Source organism: Marmota monax, unplaced genomic scaffold, assembly GCF_021218885.2.
Source record: "Marmota monax isolate L192 unplaced genomic scaffold, Marmota_monax_Labrador192_F-V1.1 WCK01_AAM20220418_F8-fsc00208, whole genome shotgun sequence".
Classification (NCBI taxonomy): Eukaryota; Metazoa; Chordata; class Mammalia; order Rodentia; family Sciuridae; genus Marmota; species Marmota monax.
In genome coordinates, this window is record NW_026693914.1 from 1528835 (window position 1) to 1551142 (window position 22308).

At 54.9% G+C, this 22308-nt stretch overlaps 1 protein-coding gene across 6 annotated transcripts in view; it reads right to left on the reverse strand.

Moving 5' to 3' along the window:
- Positions 1-596: 596 nt before the first annotated feature.
- The window catches only part of Slc39a11 (solute carrier family 39 member 11), a 395002-nt gene continuing 373290 nt past the window's right edge, over positions 597-22308 (reverse strand). For all 6 annotated transcript variants that reach the window (XM_046463436.2, XM_058585298.1, XM_058585297.1 and 3 more), the window contains 3 exons: positions 5140-5238; positions 2686-2844; positions 597-2083 (listed from right to left, as the gene is read on the reverse strand). In XM_046463436.2, the coding sequence (XP_046319392.1) occupies positions 2005-2083; positions 2686-2844; positions 5140-5238 (337 nt within the window). In that variant the 3' untranslated portion in view covers positions 597-2004. The remainder of the gene's footprint in view (positions 2084-2685; positions 2845-5139; positions 5239-22308) is intronic.

Genomic DNA, 22308 nt, shown 5'->3' on the forward strand with positions numbered 1-22308 from the left:
GGAAATGGGAAGCATCCAGGTCTCTCCTCCAGGGGACAAAGGGAGAGCTGTGGCCTGTGTCACATACATATATAAATATTTCAATTGTCTTCTTTTATTCTGTTGCATATGGGGCATGAGGTCATTGTTAGCTTTACAGATCAGACCAAAGACTGTTGGAAAATGAGAAGGAACTGTGAATGGGAGCCAGGACCCAAGAGCTGGGGCAGTGTGCATTCACTCTCACATGCAGGGCAACAGTTCCCAAAGGGGTGTCCAGTGTCTAGGGAGCAGCACTGTGGTCATGGCCCCTAAGCCCAGCTCTTCTTCAGGCATGACTGGGCCATGGTCCCAGACCATGGGCTTTCTCGGCTCCAACTCATTTCCATCTCCGATTCTCCTACAAATCCTGTGAGTCCCTTAATTGCCACCCGTGGATTTCCTCTCCTGCTGGAGTAAGCTGGAGTTGGCTGAGGTTGTTTACAGCCAAACATCTCCCGGCCTTCTCACCTGAGCTCCCTTTGCTCCCGCTGGTGCTGGGTGGGGCAGATGTTCCTTCCAAGCACACAGTACATTCCTGAGAAGCATCAGCTCGGGAGGACAGCACACGACACAGGTCACCCACAACAACATTCCCTTTATTGATATGAATCACAGTTACAAGGTCTTATCAGGCAGAAAGAACAATCTCAATTATGCAGAACTATACCCAAAGACAAAAATAAAACACATGTACACCAACCGACCACCAAACCAGCTCATCCCGACCCATCAACCCTCTGAATGCGTCTGCAATTTTGATCACCAGTGCTTTGGAAGAACATACACTGACCCAGCCGAAGGGTGGCCCCTGGGGTCTTGGAGCATTCACGGAGAAGGACATTTGCCCTTGGAAACAACGGAACATGTAAACTCAGAGATCAGGCGCCGAGAACACAGTGCCTAAATTACTGGCTCCTGGCTGCGAGCCTTCGGACAGAGGTCCTGTCGTTCTGCTCGGTCATTTCAGAATGATATGTACTTTTCCTATCCCTCTTCCTTTCCCAACCAGAGCCCCCTGGCCAGACTCCGACAAAGCTAGCTGTGGCTCCAGGGTTCTCGGTTGGGTTGTAAGTTACCTAATAGCCTGTGGGGAAGGACCCATGGCAGGTCCTAAGTGTCCCTCCTTCACTTCAGTGGCTCCTTTCATTAGTAGAGAAAGGGTTTGGGTTCTAGCAGCTTGCTGGTATCCCCAAGTCTCTTAGGAAACTGAAGCTCATCCACTTATCAAATTAACGCCCAGGAGATTTGGGAACCGTGGAAAACCACTCTGCCCTTGGAATCCACTCTCTCCTCGTCAGGGGGCTCACAGTTGTCCTAATTCCTGAATTCCCTTAACTTCAAAAAGGCCAATTTTAGCCTTAAATTAAAAAAAAAAAATAGAAAAGCCAAAGACTAGCCGACTTCCTCCCTCAGTCTGTGTCCCTCTCCCGGACAGGACTCCCTGGGCAGGTGGAGGAAGGGGACTCTTCGTCTCCTGGCCAGCTCAGCCTGGGAGAGCAGAATTGCTGTGTTCACAATGCTTAGGTCCAGGTATTCCAGGTGTGTGGAGGACCCGCAGCCCAGGAGCAGGAGGGCTGCCGGCCAGTCAGCTCGGAGGCTGGAGGCCAAACTTCTTAGGAGAATTCTCCTGGTTCCTCGCTGCTGTGGGTGACCTTGAGGAGCTGTGGTTGGTTGAATCGAGCGAGGGAGATAAAGGAAGGAGAGCAGAGATTTCCCTGATCTGTAGGTCCCAACAGTCCCACCAAGGAAAAGATTCCATTCAGTGGCCACAGCAAGACTCTGTGGTTCCATGACACCTTGAGATTCCAAAGAAAACCAACATCTCCCCCAAAAACAAAGTCAAGATAGTTCTATTACAGTCAGGGCCGATCTGGGCAGTGAGACGAGGAGGAGAGAAAGGGAGCAATAGTTTAATGTGAAGAAAGGCTCGTGGTCCCATCGAGGTCTGGTGCTGTCCTTCCGGGGGTGTGTCGGGACCCAGAGCTAGCCCAGGCCCACGTCCAGTGACATCATCACCACAAATCCCAGGATGGAGGCCCAGGAGGCCAGCTTCCCGTTGCCACTAGGAGGGAAGGAGAGGGAGAAAAGTGAGACTAACTTAGCGCCCCTGAGACCACGCCTGCGAACCAAGGCTCCCCGCAATGCCCAGTTCCAGCAGTGTGTTCTACAGTTAATGACGGCGACATTTCCTGGGCCTAACCACACGTCAGGCAAGCAGATTAACTCTTAATCCCAAGCAAAGGCCTCATGAGGTCCATGTCCCCATGACCCCCATTTTCCTGGGGGTGGGTGGGGAACAGAGGCGTAGAGAAGTCACCTGCCCAGGGCTCTTTAGACTGTATACTTGAAGAATAAAGAGTGATTTCACAAAGATATTATTTAATCTGAACTTATGCACTGGCTTAAAAATTATTCTGCTACAAAAGCCAGAATGACACAAAGCAGGGCACTGTCCCTCCGGCTGCCACCTGACAGCCGGCCCGTAGCTGGACAGTACAACTTGTGTGTATCACGCGGACTAACACTCAGCCCCAGAGGAATCCAGAGAGGCAGAGACTATATACAACGATGACAGTGCGCGTCTTCCGGGGCCAGGGCACGTGGCAGGTGATCACGGAAGCAAGCAGAGGAGAGGCCGAGAGCGGGTTCCCCGGAGCTCCGCACCTGATCTGGGCTTCGGGGATGATGTCGTCCATGACCACGTAGACCATGGCGCCAGCAGCAAAGGCCAGAGCGTAGGGCAGGAGGGGCTCGGCCAGCACCACGGCAAAGGCACCAAAGACCCCGGCCAGCGGCTCTACCATGCCGCTCAGCTGCCCGAACCTGGGGAGGAACAGAGACAGGCGGCTGCAGGGAGCCCAGCAGACACTCGGCACCCCCACGCTGGTGGTCCAGCCCTTGACAACGGTGCATCCCGTCCCACCTCCCACCTGAGCACGGCCGTGCAAAAACAGGTCTCACAGGACCCCATCCCAATTCCCTTCAGGCCTTCAATTTTCACTGAGGCACATTCCTCTCCCACGCAGCACGCCCACCCGACCTGGAGTTGGTGGTTTTCAGGGTGTTCACAAGGTCGTGTAAACGTCACCCCACCTAATTCCAGAACATTCTCACTCACTCCAGGAAGAATCCCATACTCATTAGCTGCCACTGTTGCTCCTCCCACCCCTGAGCACCAAAAATCTACTTTGGTTTCCCTCTGTGGATTTACACACTCTGAGTGTTCCGTGTAAAGGGAACCATACGATACGTGGTCCTTTTCTGCTGCTTCTCACTGGGCACACGTAGTCTCAAACCACAGTCCTTTAAATGGATGAATAGCACTCTGCCATGGGGCTACCCCACATTGTGTATACACTCATCTCATTGATGCCCACATCGAGCCACAGGGAGCTAATCAGGAGTGATGGGCATTACCCATGGACAGTTGAGTCTGGCTTGTTCGGGGGTTCAGGCCACAGTGGCTACCTGTTGGAGGGGGGGAGCCACTTGGCTACATGTGTATTGAGAGCCTTGTCCCTCAACTCCCACGTTGGATGAAGATGGGATCTCTCCCTTTATTTGAGCAGGCAAGAGGGGGGCCTCTGTTTTTTGAAATTAAATGAGTTCTGATGGAAACGGCAGCAGATAGGAGTGCTGAGAATTTTGAGAGCAGGCCATAAGCCAGAACCTGAGCCCCACACCAACAGACAAAAAGTCAGGGCACCTCTTTTGCGGGGGGGCATTTGGCAAGAAACACAGCCTCTGGAAGGAGGATTGCAAGTTCTAGGCCAATCTCAGCAACTTAGCAAAACCCTGACTCAAAAGAGAAACTAGGAAGGGCTGGGATGTGGGATGCATCTCAGTGCTAACGAGCTCCCGGGATTTGGGTTCAACCCTCAGGAAAGGAAGGAAAAGGAAGACAGACGGCCAAGACAATACTGCCTGTGAGCCTCAGTCCCTCCTTCAGTAAAATGGGGTCAGGGGTGTCTTTCCCACCCCGTTTCCCCAAAGGAGAGGACAACTTGTGGGGACTCTGAATCTCGGACCCCTTCCTGGCCAGGGCAGAAGGTGAACTTGGGAAGAGAGCCTGGGTTTGCTGCGGAATCCTCTCAGGGGCCATGTTTTCCTGGCTCCCCAGGCCTTAAGGAGTAGACAGCAGAACCGGCAGCTCCTTGGTTGTACAAGTCGTGACCTTGGCTGGTCACGTGAGGAAAGTGTGGCTCTGACGTCAAGCCCAGGCTGCAGTGGGCCGGGGCCGCTGCTGGCCCCCTCCTCCCGTCTTCCTGGCACCTCAGTGGGTGAAGTAAGAGCCACAGCTCTCGCACACAAAGGTCTCGAAGGCCACCTTGATCTGTCCTGGCTTAGATTCTCTATCCAGTGGACTCCAACATTGGAGAGGGGCAACAGGGGGTGGAAGTAGAGGGGTGTGAGTATGTGCAAGAACTTGTAAGTCATGAGGTCCTATAAAGTGGAAGGCATTTTTAAATTGTGGTTACTAACCGTCCTTTAAAGTGTGCTCACTGTACCTCCCAGAGAACAGGTTGTTTAACAAAGAATTATGTGAGGCTTGGAACCCCGAGCAGAGGGCAGGGAGCCTGTCTCATCAGGAGTCACCATGGGTGAGCCAGGTGACTCGGGAGGATCATCTGACTCCCCAGCTCCCCTGTGGGAATCGTGGGCCCGATGGCGGATGCTGAAGGTACAATTAGGGAAGCCCGTGGCGGGGGGCTGGGGGGGGAAGTACCCGTGTGGATGAGAGCAGCAGTAGCCATCACGCCAGATGCTGCTGCCGTGCTCCATGCCCGTCAGGGTGACGGGCATGGGGAGCCACTGGGGTGGCCATGAGGGTCAGGTGCTGGCAACACCGGTGTCATGGAGGCTCGTGGCATATAGAACAGGTGCACCCCACATTGATGGGCATGGTGTGCTCACCACAGAGAGGTTTCGCAGTGGGAGCATGGCCATCCAGGCTGGTGTGTGGAGAGGTCGAGGGTCAGAGACAAGGCTATTCCGTGGGGAGCCATGTTTTATGGGTGTTTTATGGGAAGACTGTTCTTGGAGAAGGAAGCTCATATGGTGCATGTGCTCCTCAAATCCAGTATGACCCTGCCTGTGACAGCAGCGCTGAGCACTTACCAGAAGGCTCGCCAGGTGGAGAAGCCTGCCCCTCGCAAGGGGAGGCTGACGGCCAGGCCCTCCGGGAAGTTCTGGATTCCAATTCCAATGGCCAAGTTCCTGAAGAAAACCAAGAAGGCACATGAAGCTTTGGTCTGGACCGTGAAAACACATGGCTAGGGGCTCCTGGTCAAAGCCCAAAGCCCTCCTTTGGCACCAGGGAGCCAGGTGGGGACTGTGACTGGTGGAGGAAAGAGAAGGTTAGGGCCCGCGCGGAGGCAGGTAGCACACATCGCAGGAGGGAGGAATGTGGATCCTCGCCCAGCACCTGTCCTGGGTCCCTGGTGACAGGTTATCTTTAGGGTAGGGCAGGGGCCACACTGGCTGGAGTGCTTCAAGGGATGGAAACCCTCGTTGGATGAAGAGCGCCGAGAGTCAGCTCTGGGTGACCCTTAAGACTCTGTCCTTGGTATCTGCAGACAGTCAGTCTTAAAATTCTCTCAAGTGCCTCTACTCGGGACAGGGCAGGGAATGGACAGGGGCTTTACACACTCTCCAAGGCAGATGGGGATCAGGAGAGATCAGAGGATCAGAAGAGAAACCTGGCTGGATTGTCAGGGGAAGGTCTTGTTCTTCCCTTGCTCCTGAAGTGTGCACAGGTACCAGTTGGTGGGCCCTCTGGGCCTCCTGCTTTTCCAGGTCTTCTGATCCCACAACCATCAGTCCTCAGCTGGTCTACAGGGCTGGATAAAAGGGTCAAGAGTTCCCTTTCTCCCTGGAAAGGCCCTGGGATCTATGGATCTGCAGGGGGCAGCGGGGGAATGATGAGCACCCATCTCTGCCAGGGAGCAGGGCTTTGGGATCACTCAACAGCTCACAGCTTGCCTCTTGGGCTCCAGGTCTAGGACTACACAATCCAGCTTTGGGACACACTGTCTATGCCTGTTCCAATCAGCTACAGGCGGAACTACAGCTTGTCCAGGGTCAAGCAGACCCTGAGCGCCTATCCAGGAGCAGGGGAGATTTGAAATTTATTTCTGTGGAAGGAACAAACCTATGGGTAAACTGGGTGTGGTGGTGCACTCCTGTAATCCCAGGGACTACAGGGGCTGAGCAGGAGGATCACGAGTTCAAGGCTAGCCTCAGCAACTTAGGGAGACCCTCAGCAACTTAGCAAGACCCTGTCTCAAAATAAAATATAAAAAGGGCTGGGGATGTGGCTCAGTGATTAAGCGCCCCTGGGTTCAATCCCTGATACCAAAAAAACAAAACAAAACAAACCTATGGGCACCTTCCTGCCAACATTTCAGTCCCACCCTGTCTTCTCGGCCACCTACAGTGGGACCCTTTCCCTCTGACCTCCTTCAGCATCTCCTTGCTGCCCCCCAACTGGCGGAGCGAACACCATCAGCTTTCTTGATGTTTTGAAAGCGCTGAGTCCAAGGTTTCTTTCCAGTGAGGGAGGCTGAGGGGTCCCACCAGGTCTTGTGAAAATAGCAGCTGGTGGCTGCCTTTCAGACACTGTCATGATCTGTCCCCGTGTGCACAAGGACAACACGACTCACCCCCAGCATGACCACAGGGCTGCCAGCTAATGTCACTAGCAAGTCAGAGGTGGCGCGCCCTGTCCAAAGTCCTGGCCGTGACAAGGCACTAACTGCAGCCATCCCCAGGGCGGGCTGTGGAAGCCTACTCCACATCCTGCCTGGGAGCCACCATCCCGATAAGCAGCACAGAAACCCCTTTCTTCCATCCCTGGCAAGGCTTGTTACCTCTGCCCTGCCCGGCTCTGGCACAGGGCTTCCAGCCCAACCAGGCGCCACACCCTCTGACCCCGCCAGGCTTCTCAGCAGGGTGCTGCCTCGCTGGGCCAACCTCGAGTCTCCTGGAGCACTGCTGGGCTCCTGCACTCCTCGCCAAGGGCTGCCTCTCCTGCCTTCCTACACGGCCTTGTGAATGTGGGTCTCCCTCCCCAGGGCCATGTTCCCTTGGTCTGTATGCTGTGCCTCTGTGAGATGTCCACAGCGGTTAGGTAGAGGTGACCCCATGGAAGGGCCGGACCCCTCCACACCCTCTACTTCTCCCCACCACTCGGATCAGCTCTGAAAAGTGATTTCAATCCACAGCTCTTTCAATGCACCAGGTCTCGGTCACCAGGGAGCCTTAGCAGAGGCCAGGATCTTGGCCCCTCTCCTGCAGGTCCTGATGAGTCGTGGCGTTGGACTCTGGGCCTGAAGATTTATTTAAGAGCGTGGAACAGCACTGAGAACCTCTGGATAAGAAGTCATCAGAGGGGATGAGGATGGTTGCTAAGCCCACCTGGGTCTCAGGAGCTCCTCCCCTGCTGTCCCGATCCCCAACACAGGTTTCAGGTCGAGGACACCAGGGGCCACTAGCGACTGCGTTGGCAGCCTGAAGACGGGGTGCTCACTCCCTGCAGAATGTGAAGCCATGGATGGGGATCCCAGCAAACGAAGAGCAGGAGGGTCGAAGCTGAGTTAGGTGTGATGGTGAATTAGGTGCAGAGGGAATGAAGGCCTGGGAGGGTGAGGGGGCACTGACGCAGGAAGGGACAGCCTGGATGGGCTGGCGGGGAAAGGGGACCTCCCAGGAGCTGGTGGCGTGGAAGAAGCCCCCGGCCTCCTGCAGCCCTACTGTGCACCCCTCTGGTCTCCCCCTAAGGGGACACTGCATGGCAGCGCTCCTGTCTGAGTGGTGCTGGGTGGCCTCCCTCCTTGCAGCCTGGGGAAAGGAAAAGCCCAAATGAGAGGTTTCCTTTCCAGAACAGGCTGGGACGATTCCAAAAGTAAGCGGGGAACAGATCCACCCAGGGCCCTCCCAAACAGCGGCACAAAGACACCATTCTAGACTGCCCCCTGACCAGCAGATGGGAGGGAAGAGAAGGCGGAAGGAAGGGCCCTTCACCAACAGAACCGCAAGCTGCCCTCTGACGGTGCCCTTCCCATGACCGCCAAGCCCCAGGGTGACCTGTCACCAGGGTCTGCCAGGAAGCAATAAGGAGGGGATTTTGCCAGAAGGCTGGGAAGGGCCTTCAGGGAAGAAGTGGCGGAGGCTAGGAGGGCGGGTTCATAGGGCAGAGTGTCCCTGGGCCAGGCTGTGGGCTGCCCGAGGGGGCACGAGTGCCTGAGGAGGCCTCTCATAGGAAGGTGAGCCAAGGCTCTGTCCTGGAGGGCTGCCTCGTGGAGGAGGAGGTAGGTTTGGCTTGGGCGTCCAAACATTGCCCTTCCTTTCCCTTGGGAATGGGAATCTGCCAGGGAGGGACAGGCCCAGAGAGCCACTGACCCCGAGTCCAGCCCTGAGGTCTGAAGCAGGGTTGGTTCCTAAAGCCCACTTCCCAGTGTACATTGATCTTTAATTTTTTCTCAATCCCCAGGAGGAGCGAGCGGCAGACAGGAAGACGACAAGCACTTCCCTCCTGGGACTCAGAGAGCAGATGAGTGGCAGTGGACGTCCAACCCCGGAGCCTCCCAGCAGTGCGTAGACCAGGAGGCCAAGGGGTCAGGTGACCTCTGAGGTGCAAACAGGGTTCCCAACCATTCCCATGTGCCTGGAGCTGGACACAGGATCTCAGTGCTAAACCAGCCCCATCCCAGGACAAGGGGGATGAGCTGGTCACCCTTGGAAGCACCCAAGGATAGGTGGCAAAGGCAAACTGGGGATGAGAACTTCAACCTGTCACGAAGGGCAAGGCAGAACCCTGGAAAAGGAGATGTTCAAAAATAAACGGCCGACGCAACACTCGCAGTGGTCTCGTGCAAGTCCCAACCCTCTGGACCCTTTGGTCACCCACACCTCCCTTTAAAGAGTCAGCTCCCGTGTGACCCTTGCCAGCCTCAGGGGTACCAGGTCAGTCCGTGAGGGCTGCTGTCTCCTGCCCTGCCCTGAGTGACACCCAGAGGCTGGCCGAGCCCTGCAGGGTGGAAGAGATGGCCTCCCTGCAGGGACGGCAGCACTTTGCTCTGAGCCTGGGCAGGGACACAAAGGAGCAATTCAGGCTGCTTAGGGCCAGAGTCAGCTGGAAAACCCCGGGGGTGGGAGACCTGTGGGGGGGTGGGGGCGGGGCTCACTCACAAATATTGACTCCCAGCAGATGGAGGAGGCTGGCTCATGAGGGGTGCCAGGGTGGTGCAGGCAGGGTGAAGGGCGCTGTCATTGGCTGGGCCTCTCCTGTCTGCACACAGGGCAGAAGTGAGCAGCCCCGAGGGGCTTTGTCACTCTTCTTCCTTGCTGTCTCAGCCTGGTAGAGGCACATGGCCGGGTCCCTCCAGGCTACTAGGTAGGGAGCCCTCCCGGGCCCTGTCCTTATCTTCAGAGATCGTTGATGCCAAGACACGGGAAACAGGAAGCCAGGCCAATCCCGGTGGGCTGTTGCCCCTGCCTCCTGGGAGACGCCTGAGCCCATCTCCCCAGGGCTGACCTCTCATCTCCTGAGAGCTCCTTCTGCTCCGAGTCCTACCTCGGCAGTTAGAGGTCAGACAGCACTTGGGCCACAGGGCCTTTGGAGGTCACCTTGCTGGACACCTTCACTGTGATGGTAGAATAGAGGCCCAGACAAGTTTAATGGCTTTGGAGGCCATCTGACCCATTGAATGTGAGTCACACACCCCTGGGTGGGAGCCCCAGGTGCACCGTGGCCAATCCAGTGCCAGCCTCTGCTTTATCTGTGAAATGGGCATAACTCTGCACCCCTTGCAGGGTTCCTGTGTGGGGAGAAACAATCCCTGTGAGCCAGTCACAGCCCTGAGCCCAGCTTGGGTGCCTGTCCCACGGTGGCTACTGGTAAATTTGCCCACTCCTGTAGGGGGCAGTGCTGAGCCGGGCACTCAGGCCTCCTACCCCGCAGCCTGTGCCCAGGGGGCCTCACAGGGAGTTCTCTTCAGCCTCCTCACTTCTGAGACTTCTGATGGGAACCAGGCCCTGAAACAGCAAGGTGGCCAGCTTCCCAGGAGTGACCGGAGCCCCAGGCCCTGGTCCAGGCAAGAGCTCACACCACACAGGAAGACGACGCCGAGAAGGACCCCACCTTCAAGTTCACAATCACACAGGGCAGAAGGACACACCCAAGCCTGCTGGCAGCTGTGGTGGGGGCCCTGAGCTTGGCCGTGGAGACCCCAAGCACTGAGCAGGTCATGGGGAGCCCTCCTCGATGAGGCCACCTTCTAGATGGACTTAGAAGAAAGGGGGCAGATTTAATAGAGAGAGACAGCGCACTTCAGAAAGGAAGAAGCAGATGAAGCCAAGATGTGACAGCGCGGGCCACCCAGGCTTTCCTCCCCTCCCCAAGTCAGAGCCGACCCACAAACAAAAACATCAAATGTCTGATCCAAAGCCTATCACCCTCGACATCCACCCCATTTATCCTCTATGAGTCTTTCCCAGCAGAATCTCTCTCTTTTTTTTTTTAAACCTGAGTAATGATTGCCCAGCCCAGGGCTCCTCTAAGGCCAAAAGCCTGGGGTTCTACCCAGGGTCCCCACCCCATCTTTGGGACACGGAATCCTGGGCTGAGTCAGTCACTGGGTGACGTGGGGGCTTGAAATCCATTTATTGTCTGTCTGCATTCAAACCTCTCACTTTAGCCTGGGGGAAGCTTCCCTGTGAGTCAACACAGAGCACGTAGCAGGAGCCACGCAAACAGTCTTCCATTACCATGCCATCAGAGGGAGCTGAGGCCCTGTGGCTGGAGTTAAAAATGATGATCCTATTTACTGCCATTTACCGAGGGTTACTAAGTGTCAGGTGTGTTTGTGAGCATTTGACAGGTGGCTGCATGCGTGGTCCTCTGGATCGCCTCCTGAGCATCACTCCTCATTTCACAGATGAGTTAAGTAACGCGTCCCCAGGGTTACCAGATGGGAAGTGTCTGAGTGGAACTTCTAAACCTGAGCCATGTGTGGGAGCTCCAGGTCTTACACAGACCCATCAGACCATCCTAGGCACCATTACCCGGGTTGAATGGCTCACCACAGCAATTTAGTTGTGTCTGTTTGTGAACTTCAAATAGTTTAGGAGGCAGTTCAAGACCCCTAAGGAGGATCAGCTGAGGGCCTCACGTCTCATCTGCAAAGGTGACATGTGGACAGCTTCCCTCGGCCCCAAGTTTGGGCCTCAGGACACTTCAGGCTGTCAACATCCCCACTGGGGACACTCAGTCACAAGTTCCTTGTCATGGGGGTCCCTTCTGTGCCTTGTAAGATGGTTAGCAGAAACCCTGACCTCTTCCCGCTAGATACCCGTAGCCAGCCCCAACCAGAATTATCTCCAGACATGGCCACAGGTCCCCTGCAGGATGACGTCGCCCTGGCTTGAGCTCCACCGGCCCATATGAGCAATACAAGTGAGCTGGCTAACTCAGCAGATGTCTGAGCTGGAGAAGCTGCTGCAGTGTGCACCAGGCCTCTGGTCTCAGGAAGCAGGCCGAGGATGATTTGGTTTGGTGGAGGTGAGCCTTCCGGAGAGCTCGGCTGCAGAAAGACAAGATTGCTGGGGCTGGAGGTGGGAACGAGGCTCAGAACCCCCAGGCCTCTCTCCCCAGGTCCTGAGACAGTGGTTGGTGTCAGCCTGACTGGGGTGCCAACCTCGAGGGCACCTTGTACCTTGCATCCTTGTACCCAGCTTCCCCTGCATGAACCCCGTGGATCATGGCTCAGCCTGGGGTTCAGTTCTGGGTTGGAGCAAGCCGCCCTGGGGGAGGTAGTGGAGAGTCACAGGTTTCTCTGAGCCTCTTGGCACCTGCAGCCTGGCTCTCCGGGCTACGTTCTCTGGCCTGCTGGCTGTGCCTATTCCTGACAAGCCTGGCTTTGCCTGGCTTGCAGGCCCTCCCAGGGCGGTGAGCGCGTGTCCTTGTGCAGCAGGCCCTACACACTGTTTTGATTGTTACCGTCCTGCCCTGAAAGGCCTGATTGTTCAGGCCTGAGATGACATCATCGGCTTCCCACTCAGGCAGCCTGTCGAGGTGTTTGATGAGCCTGCAGGTGGGTAGGGGCCGGGTGCTCCCCGCAGGGCAGCCCGGCCCTACCTGCTCAGCAGAGCTGGCTTAGCACGCAAGGGATCTTCCCCGCCTGCTTCCTGCAGCCTGATTGGCACAGGCTGGGGAGATGAGGTGAGATGAGGATGACCCACCTTTTCCCTTAACATCTGCTGCCCTCCCCAAAGAGGGCAGGGAAGAGCCCCCAGGTGATCAGGTTGCAAGGCAGGTGGTGGCCAGAGGTGACTCAGGCCACCACTGCACATCCCTCTTGCAGGAGTTCAGAGACGCTCCCCTATGTCCTAGGGATATCTGATTCCGTGGGGGGGGGGGGTGGCGGCATGCCCTAAGGACCCTTCCCTGATAAGTCTCCCAGCAACAAAACCAATCCTAGGCACTGACCAGGAGAGAGGCTTCCTCCTCCAGTGTGGCGGGGGCACACACCTGGGAGCAAGGTGCCCATATGGTCACGGAAAGACACACCCCAGGAGTGCTCCTGACCCCGGTGATGCAACCAGAGATGGTACCCGCCTGGAGACCATGCAAACGCCTATCCACATCCGCATGAATAAGTGAATTGTATTCCAACCATACAATGGAACACTGTATGGGGCAGGAGTGGAAGATCGGCTCCTACGGACAGCAGGCTGGAGGCATCTGTCAGACAAAATTTTGAGTGAAAGAAACTGGACACAAACTAGTAAATGCTATTTGGACCCATTGACACAAAATCCCCCAAATTCTACTCTTTGATATGAACCATCCATGGCCACTGGCAATTTTATTTGCTAATTCTCTCTAAGGCATTTGGAATTTGAGCAGAAATTACTGACCCTCTAAAGGCAGGATTTTAGTTTCTGTGTGGGAGCCTTATTTTGGGAAGAAGAATAACTTTCCATTACCTTTCTAAAAAGATGTCTGATTGCTGTTGAACCTAGGTGCAGAAAGAGCACATAATATAAATGTTGTGATGGTTGAATTATCAGAAACTGGCAAACCCAGGACACCCACATCCAGATCAAGAAGTAGAGCGTTGCCACCCCCCACCCCCAGACTTGCAGCCTGGACTCCATGTTCACCAAGCCTCTCCTGAGGGAGGCACCAGCCTCACTTCTAACAGCAATTTAGTTGTGTCTGTTTGTGAACTTCAAATAGTTTAGGAGGCAGTTCAAGACCCCTAAGGAGGATCAGCTGAGGGCCTCACGTCTCATCTGCAAAGGTGACATGTGGACAGCTTCCCTCGGCCCCAAGTTTGGGCCTCAGGACACTTCAGTCCATCCCCCCAGACATCTCCTCCCACACCAGGTTCTTATTCATCAAGTGCCTCAATCTCTCCCTCTGCAGGATCAAAACATTAGAGGGGAAGGTCGTCCTTCTGCATTAAACACAGCATTGCTGGCCTCTAGAAATGTTTCTAGCATTATGACACCTTCTCCTAGGTAGCTTTAAGCACCATTACAAAAATTTATTATTTCATTTGGGGCTTTAAGATCAATTTCCATCTTGCAAACATCGAACCCAAGGCTCTCCAGGGTCGGCCAATCGGCCTGCAGATACAGCATGGGCCACGGCACAGAGGGAAGCCAGGCCAGGCTCCGAGTCTTTGGCAAACCTCCTTGTGTCATTTGATGCTGCAGAAGGGCAGAGAGGAAAAGCAACGGTGGCCACTTCAGGGAAGAGAGCCTCTGACATTTGGGTTGGCCTGGGTACTCTGTCACACCTCACAGAAATCGGAAGAGGCACCTGAAGAACCAACCTTCCAAGCCTGTCCAGAGGATCCAGCCCTTCTCCCGGCTCCATTGTTCTGGCGGGCGGGAGCTTCCCCCGAGCCCTTCCAGGTCCTGGAACAGCATCCTAACGGTCTCCTTGCCTCTACTCGGGACCCCTAGAGTTTACCCCCCCACACACCTGTGATGTCCAGTTACGTGGCTCCACGTGCTGCTGTGCCTGCTGCTTCTGGCCTGCCGTGCCCACGTGCTCCCGCCCTCCACTCTTCTCTGACCTCCTCTTCCATTGCTCTTCCCCCAGGTCTTCTACTCCAGCCCCCTTGTTTCCTTGTGCTCCCACAAAAAACACTTGGTTCCTCGCACGTTAGGGCATTTCGCTGGAACTTCCCTTCTCAGCCATGTGATTGCTGCTACTTCGCCTCTCAAGGCCACGTCATCTGACCTTTCCAAGGTCATAACCTGAAGGGCACTGTAGAGCTTCCGTCTGTCCCTCTCTTGACCACTAGCTCTAGGGAAGCCAGCTGCTGCTCTGGGAGCACATTCAAGCAGCCTCCTGGGGGTGCCTGTGTGGAAGACCAAGTCCTCCCGCCAACAGCCAAGTGAGTGCGCCATCTTGGATGTGGTTCCTACAGTTCCCAGTCAAGCCTTCAGAGGGCTGCAGCCCAGGCTGACGTTTGAAATGTGCCCTCATGAGAGTCCCTGAGCTGGGACCACTCAATAGAGCCACTCTCAGATCTTAGCCTTCAAAAGACATGAGACAATGCTTGCTGGGTGAAGTCACCACGTTTGGAAGTATTTTGTTCTATAACAATAGAAAACTGATAGAGTCACCTTCTCAATGAAATCTGCCCTCACCTCACCTAAAACCCACTCTACTTTCTCTTGTTCTCTTTCCTCCTTCGAAACCTCCATCTTTCCTTCTCTCCTGACAGCATTTCTGACCTACCATATGATATGTTCTTTTTTAAAAATGTTTATTGTTCATGCTTTCCTCCCTCTCCTGACCTGGCAGCACACAAGCTAGGAGCCTGTCTGTACACCGTGTGTCCCAGCACCTCCTGCTAAGCCAGCTGAATGCAGCCATGAGACAGATGTGTGTACAGATACGGGCCCCAGAATTCTAGCAGGGCTGATGTCTGCTGCCGACTGTCAGGGGTGAAGCAGCAGACAGCAGTCACAGCTCTCTGGCTCTCAGTGCCTTCAGCTATAAAATGAGGAGATAAATAGGGCAACCCATAGCGCCTTTCTAGATCCTAAGCTCGGTGATTCCAACCCAGCCAGGGCATTGTGGGTTCTCTAGATTCCAGGGGCTGCAGGCCCCCGACTTTGCCGAAGCCCATTTTCCTGTGTGTGCACATCTGGAAGCCAAAACACAAAACCATCTCCTTGTGCACATCTGGACAGCATAAGCCAATCGTTCCAAGAGGAAACTGCAAAAGAGCTCTCAGCAGAACTGCAGCGCGCGCCAAATCCGGGAGGCTGAAAGGCTCCTTTCTTTTCCACCCGCCAAACACTCTTCTGGGCACAATCTTGGGGGCTGAGGGCTGCTGCACTGGGGAACATATGCTCTCAATAGCGTTCTACCGCGGTCTCTGTCACGCGGCTCTCTCGGCCTGGCGCCTGGCCAATGCAAAACTCAAAGTTTTTTTTTTTCTCTCTCTCTCTCTCCTACACCCTTGTTTAGACCAAACTATACCTTCACTCACCCTTGGGGCACGCGGCCTGAGTTCAAAGCCAACACCACCTGCTCCTCCTCCGCTCCCTGAAGGGAACAGGGCTGAACTGCACGCCCAATGCAAACTGAACTGAAAGGGGAGCTTTCAGCTTTGCTGGTGAGAAGTCCCGGCTATTTGCATGCACTTAGGATGTGGCTGGGCAGAGGAGGCTGCCTGGCAGTGGGCAGTCTTGTTTGACAACCAGCCCGGGCTCCAGAGACAAACAGGAATGATTATTCCTTTGCAAATGAGATGAGATTCTAGGACATTGAAGGGAAGGTAAACAGGACAGGGAGGGGAAGGGGCATGTGCAGACAGGTAGGGCACTTCCCATCAGCACCTACACATCCCAGGATGCAAAGGGTTTGGAGGCAAGGACACCCTGCAGCGTGTAAGGCCCAAGTGGCAACAGGGAGCCTTTGTGTCAGCAGGAGATTCCTGCAAGGAGTGCAGACCTGGGGCCAGCCTTACCATCCTTCTTTGCAGTAAGAAGTGGGAGCAGGACCCAGGAAAGTTCTGGAAGCCCAGTGCTGGACCCTCACCCTTAAACAAAAAAAACAGCACCTCCCTCAAGGCAAGACCACTGCTGTCCGTGGAAGTCCAGCACCGTGGAAAGTACACAGCCCAGGCCTGCTGGCTGCGGGTGCAGGCAGGACCTGAAGAAACCCCAGCAGGAAGCTGGAGGGAAAGACAGCGAGAGAGAAGCCTTTCCTTTCCCACGCCTTGTGCTGTAGGACTCTCGAGCCAGCTGGGAACTCGGGGCTTTGCCACTGGGAAATGACCCAATGTGGTCAGCCAAGGGTGAATGCAGGGTCCGAAGCAATGAAGTCGATGCCCGGGGGCAGGAGGGGGGGAGAAGGTCAGTAACTGGGAGGTGAGCAGCCTGCTACCAAAGACACAGGGAGGACACCCTCATCAGAGCCACCTCTTCCAGAAAAGCCTGGTGCACCCTGGAGGCGCCTGGCTCACAGCAGGCAGAGCTGGGGTGCCAGCACTGTCTCCCCTGCCCCGGGCCAGGCCCATGCTGAGCTCCATCTCCTTTTCCTGTGGCAATTAACTGCCCTCTGCAGGAAGTGTTGCCCACCATGTTACAGACGAAGAAACCGAGGCTCACAGGGTTAAGTATCCCTCCCAAACCCGTCGGCCGGTGACCCATGTTGGAACTGCGGCAGTTCCAACATGGCTCTGCTCGTTCCAGAGCTCACACAAGGGCTGCCTGAGTGTTGTCTACCACACTCCTAAGAAACGGTGCAGGGCAAGGTTGGATCTGCTGTCATCTCAGTTTACGAGGGGGCACTCTGTGATTAACAGCGATGGTTCATACCCTGATGTCATCCGTTACCAAGTTTCCACTGAGGGGTGGGCTCTGGCACAGACACTGTGAAACATCTCTGTTCACCATAAATATCAATACTAGGTAAGAAGCTTTAAAAGACGTTCCCAGCATTTTCTAATGGATCACTGGCTTCTAACACACGTCCGGTGGCCTTTTCTCTCTTGAGCAAGTTAGTAACTGGAAAAAGAATCCCCTGGCTATTATTATGGGCTGGACGTAATCAGCTCCAGTGGGTGCCCCCTAGGGCCTTCCCAGGGGCCAGACCCCATGCGATTAAATATTGTCACCTCTGGAGCACTTGCTGCTCATTCCCCCTTGAGAGTGAAAACCCTGGTGCTGGAGCCAAAGGGCAAGGGACCTGACTGGCTTCCCTGGAGACCCAGGAGGGGTCACTGCGCCCTGGGGTGGGAGGGGAGAAAGGTCAGGTCACAGGACCATGCCACCACATGGCCAAGAAAAACAAAGTCACGTCAAAGCAGCCTGGTCCTCATACAAGGGGACGCATAGCACTCAGAGACCTTCAACTCAGAGCTGACCCTTAAGGAACATCCATGTGGACAGGAGTTCACAATAATGGTCCTTCGCCTACCCCAAGCCATACCCTGGCCAGGTGTGATGGTGTGTGCCTGGAACCCCACCCACCCGACTCCAGGCCTCCTCCAGCCCCACCCGCTCTCGCGCCATGTCCTCTTGCTGCTTTAGGACCCAGGCTCGGGTCCCTACTGCCTTTAGTGGTCGCGTCTCCTTTGCTCTCTTCTGCAACCCATTTCCAGTCTCTCCCCGTTTTCCAGGACCTGAGGGGCACTGGCCAGTTGCCTGGTTGGCCTGCTGTTTCCTCGTGGTGGGGTGAGGGCATCCAGCGCAGTGAGGACACCCAGAGGGGGCCTGCCCTTCCTGGCCCATCCTATCAGAGGCACACACGACTCCGCGTGTCCCATTCCTGTTCACGTCAGCGGTGACCGACTGGCGAGGCCACCACTCACGCTGACGTCGGCTTTCATGGGTGGGTCTCGCGGCACCGATCACTACTGTGAGTCCTCAGGAGCTCTTCCTTCCTCATTCTTTCTAAGTGGTAGCTTGGAATTCTGTAAGGGAGCTATTCCGTCTCCTCCAGGTACTTATTTATTTATCTGTGCAGAACCAATGAACAGGTATTTATCTTATACGTGAATTATAACCCAACAGTATCACTATTTTGTGGCTCACGCTGTCCCAGCTTTGGCTGCGGGAGCTCCCTCCGGTGGCTCCTGTGTCCTTTGGATATATCTCCATGCCTGTGCAAGCATGTCCTTACCTTCTGGGAGCCCCAAGTTCTCCTGACTCAGGTTGCGTTTTCACTTCCTGGTCCTGGAATCTACCACTTCTCCAGGGAGTTCTGGTTCCTTTGATTGGAGAATGGTGCTTAGGAACCAAGATCTGAGTCCGGGGTCACTCTGTGGCCACTGGGGATGCTCCTGCTTCAGGAAATGTATATACACGTCTTAACCCACACTCGCTCAAACAGCTGTATTTGTTTCCATGTCTACTTACTTGTGTGTGTGTGTGTGTGTGTGTACATACATATGCATAGATACTGAAATCATAGGACAAATACTGTAGAGTCTCACTTCCCCGTGGAATCTAAAAAAGGCAAATTCATAGAATTGCAGAGTGGAGTGGTGATTGCCAGGGGCCAGCAGGGAAAACAGGGACATGTCGGTCAAAGAGTACAAACTTTCAGTTACAGGATAAGTGAGTTTGGGGGATCTAACCTATAGTTGGTGACTGTAGCACTCAATACTGTACTGTATACTTGAAATTTGCTGAGAGAGTATTTTTTTGCCACACACACAAGAACGGTAACACTTTGAGGTGACGGCCGTGTTGACAGCTTCCACGGTGGTGATCAGTTCCTGATCTGTGCATATAGCAACTTGAATCAAAGCAACCGCCGTTGTGCCTTCGCGTGGATCCCTCTGATTCCAATCTAGCACCACAGGCTGGACTGCAGGGTGGTGGATGCTGCAAGGACAAAGCCATCACACGCCCAGATGCCGCTGCCCCGGGTCATGCGAGGGGAAATTGGGAACCCACTCCTTTAAGGGAAAGGAATGAGGAAGGGAGCATTGCACGGGGAGTGCTCATGACCTGAGCAGCAGCAGGGCTGTCTGCAAAGGCTCCAGGGCTTAGGAGCTGAGTTGAGAAGGAGCAGGGGCTTTCAGGTCACGTGCCATCAGACACACCCAGAGGTTCCTTAGGGCACAGACCCCCCCCCCCCACACACACACACCAGGGACCCTCCCCTCGGTGCCTAACAACCATGGAGATTCGTGCTGCTGGGAAAATCAACCAGAAGGGTTCCCTTCCACGCTTTCCGAAGTCTTTTGTTGACCTCCTGGTGAATCTCAAGAGCGCAGCAGGGACCACAGTGTGTAAGGAAGGGAGCGAAGGGGGCTGTAGAGGGCCTTGCCCTCACCCCTGGCCACTGGAAACATGGCCACCGACGTGCTCATGGGGTGCGGGTGCCACTGTTCTCCTCTGGGCTTGACTTCCGAGCTTAACCTCAGAAGAGGGTCAGATCCACCCATCACCTAACAAGCTGCAGGTTCCAGGGACTCCTGGAGGGCAGGACACTTGCAGCCTTTTTGTGCTCACAGCTCATTTCCCTGTGAAGCTCTATTATAAATGGCAGGTGGGGGGCCATCCAGCTCGCAAAGCCCATTTAGCTCTATGTAGTTCACCAGTGTTTAAATACCCCTGGGTTAGGTAGAGCTGTGGGGGAGCTCAGGACTGAACCACCGGGTGGCACACGCCCTTTCCTGTGGGAATAAGCCTTCACCCTGAACAGCAGGAAGGAAAGGCAGGGTGCCCAGGAGAAACACAGAGACTGGAGGGACGCTTCTCCACTGTGAATCCCTAAGGAGAACGTCCTGTGCTCTTGGTGCTGGGACTGGGGCAAGTCACAGGTAACTCCCGAGTTCCTTCTGTCTCTCGAATGTGATGCTACTGAGAATATCCTGATCCCTGCCCTCTGGTTGCTTCAGACACAGAAAAGGGCCGCGATCTCCGGGGAACCTGCCCTGCAGGGGGAGGGGAGGGGCTGTTGGGGCTGGCTTGATCTGGAATGTTCCCCAAAGGCTCCATGTTGAACACTTGGTTCCCAAGGCTGCAACGTTCCGGGGTGGGATTAAGGGAAGGGATTGGCTCATGAGGGCCCGACTCCGGCAGTGGATCAATCCTTTGAGGGATTCGGCTGAAGGGACCATTGGGAGGTGCTGGAAATTGTAGCAGGTGGGACCTAGAAGGGAGCAGGTCCTTGGGGACTGTATCTTGTCCTGGCTCCCCCTCCCCTTCACAGCCACCACGAGGTGAACAGCTTCACTCTGCAGTGCGCTCCCTACCGTGATGTCCCTGTCTCACCATAAACCCACAACAATGGGGCCAAGCAACTGTGGACTGAAGCCTCTGAAACAGTAAGCCAAAATAAATCTTTCTTCCTTTTAGGTTGAGTTTCTCAGGTACTTTGTCACAGCCATGAACAGCTGATTGACACAGAACTTAGTAACAACCGTGCTCACCCCGGGGTTCTTTAAGGGTTCCTAAAGAATGCTGTCCTGACAAGAAGATGAAGAACACAGAAGTCCAAGGGGCCAGTGTGCACAGAGCCCTGTCACAGCAAGTGGCAGGAAGTGTTGATCATGATTGGAGGCCAAAGTGAAGGGATAATGGCCTGATAGAAGGTGGGCCTGGAGGACACACTGAGGACTCTAAAAATCATGGATAATTCACATAACATAAAGTTCACCATTTAAAAAAAAAAGTTTTTAAAGCTGTGGATGGACACAGTATCTTTATTTATTCTTACGTGGTGCTGAGGATTGCACCCAGTGCCTCAGGTGTGTGGGGCAGGCTCTCGACCACGGAGCTACAGCCCCAGCCCCCGCCATTTAAACCATTTTAAAGTACACGTTTCAGTGGCATTCAGGATACACTCGACGGCGCTGTGCAACGGTCCCCACGAGTTCCAGAACATTCTCATCACTCCAGAAGGAAATCCTATGTCCATCTGCAGTCCCTCCCTGTTCCCCGCCCTCCTCAGTCCCTGGCAACCACCCAGCTGCTTCTGCCTGCGTGGACCTGTCCCGTGTGAGCAGCACAGAAATGAAATTGCACAGGAGGTGGCCTTCGGGCCTGGCTCCTGCCTGGCACAGACACTTCCAGGCTCATCCCTGCCGCTCCGTGGGCCAGCACTTCCTTCCTCTGGGGCTGAGCCACGCCCTGGTACAGGGGCATGGTGCACAGTGCTGACCCTCCTTCCACGATGGGCATCGGGCCGTGTCCACCTCTGGCTGCTGGGAGCTGTTGTGGGCGAGCTTCTGTTTGGACACCTGTCTTCCATCACACCCCCGGTCTACACTGAGAGTGGAACTGCTGAGTCACCTCTTAAGGACTTGGAGCTTGTCCTAGGACAAGGTCATTCAAGGGAGGAGCCACGTGACTGTGTTTTTAAGCATTTGCGATGCTGGTGTGGACAGTGGGATGGAGGGGGACATTGGTGGCCAGAGGTGGATGTTAGTCCAGGTGAGAGAGACCAGAGGAGGAGGGGAGGAGGAAGCAGGTCTCCCATTTCTCCTGCTCCTCCATCCCACTGCCCTCCTCATCCCATAGACATCCATCCCCAAGGGACAAAGGACAGTCTTCTCCACTGAAGTCTTCACGGATTGAAAACAACTAGCAGAGCCCACGGTGAATGAGAAAGGCCTGTCGAGGTGACCTCGAACCTCCTCCCAGCTGGACCAGGAGAAGCTCACCCACCCTCCAAGCATTCTTCAAGTCTTTCTTAGCTAGACCCTCATGGCCCCATTATGAGCATGGAAACCTTCATTTCCGGGTCGCCTGTGGCTGTCAGCTCTCCCCTCAGTCCAGAGCTGATTTCCACCCTGCAGGAAGCTGTTGGTTCCCATGGGCCTCTGCCATCTTCTTATCAGCCCTATTATTTATATAACTGCTTCCCTGATGAGTCAATCTCAAGTTCAAGGCAAAAGTTCAGATCTTCTCCAGCCTGAATAACCTAAGAGCATTACTTGAAAAAAAAAAAAAAACAACACAACATAAAACAGAAATGGCAGCAAAATCACATGAAATGAAAGCTGCCCACTGCATCTCCCCCAGTCCCTGGAGGCACCAGCACCCACCTCTGAGAGGACCTCGGCCACAGTCCACCTCCATTGCATCCCATGTCAAGGGCAGTCCAGCAAGACCCAGCACCCGCGGCTACATTGTTGGGGCCTCTGAAGGGGGCCTGGCTTCACGCAGAATCCTCTGGGTCCCCTCTTATTCACCAGAGGCCAGTGCTGGCAAAAGACCCACTCTGACCCCTAGTTCAACAGATCCTCAATGGAAGGAAGGACGGACAGATAGACGGGAAAAATATATGCTCCCATG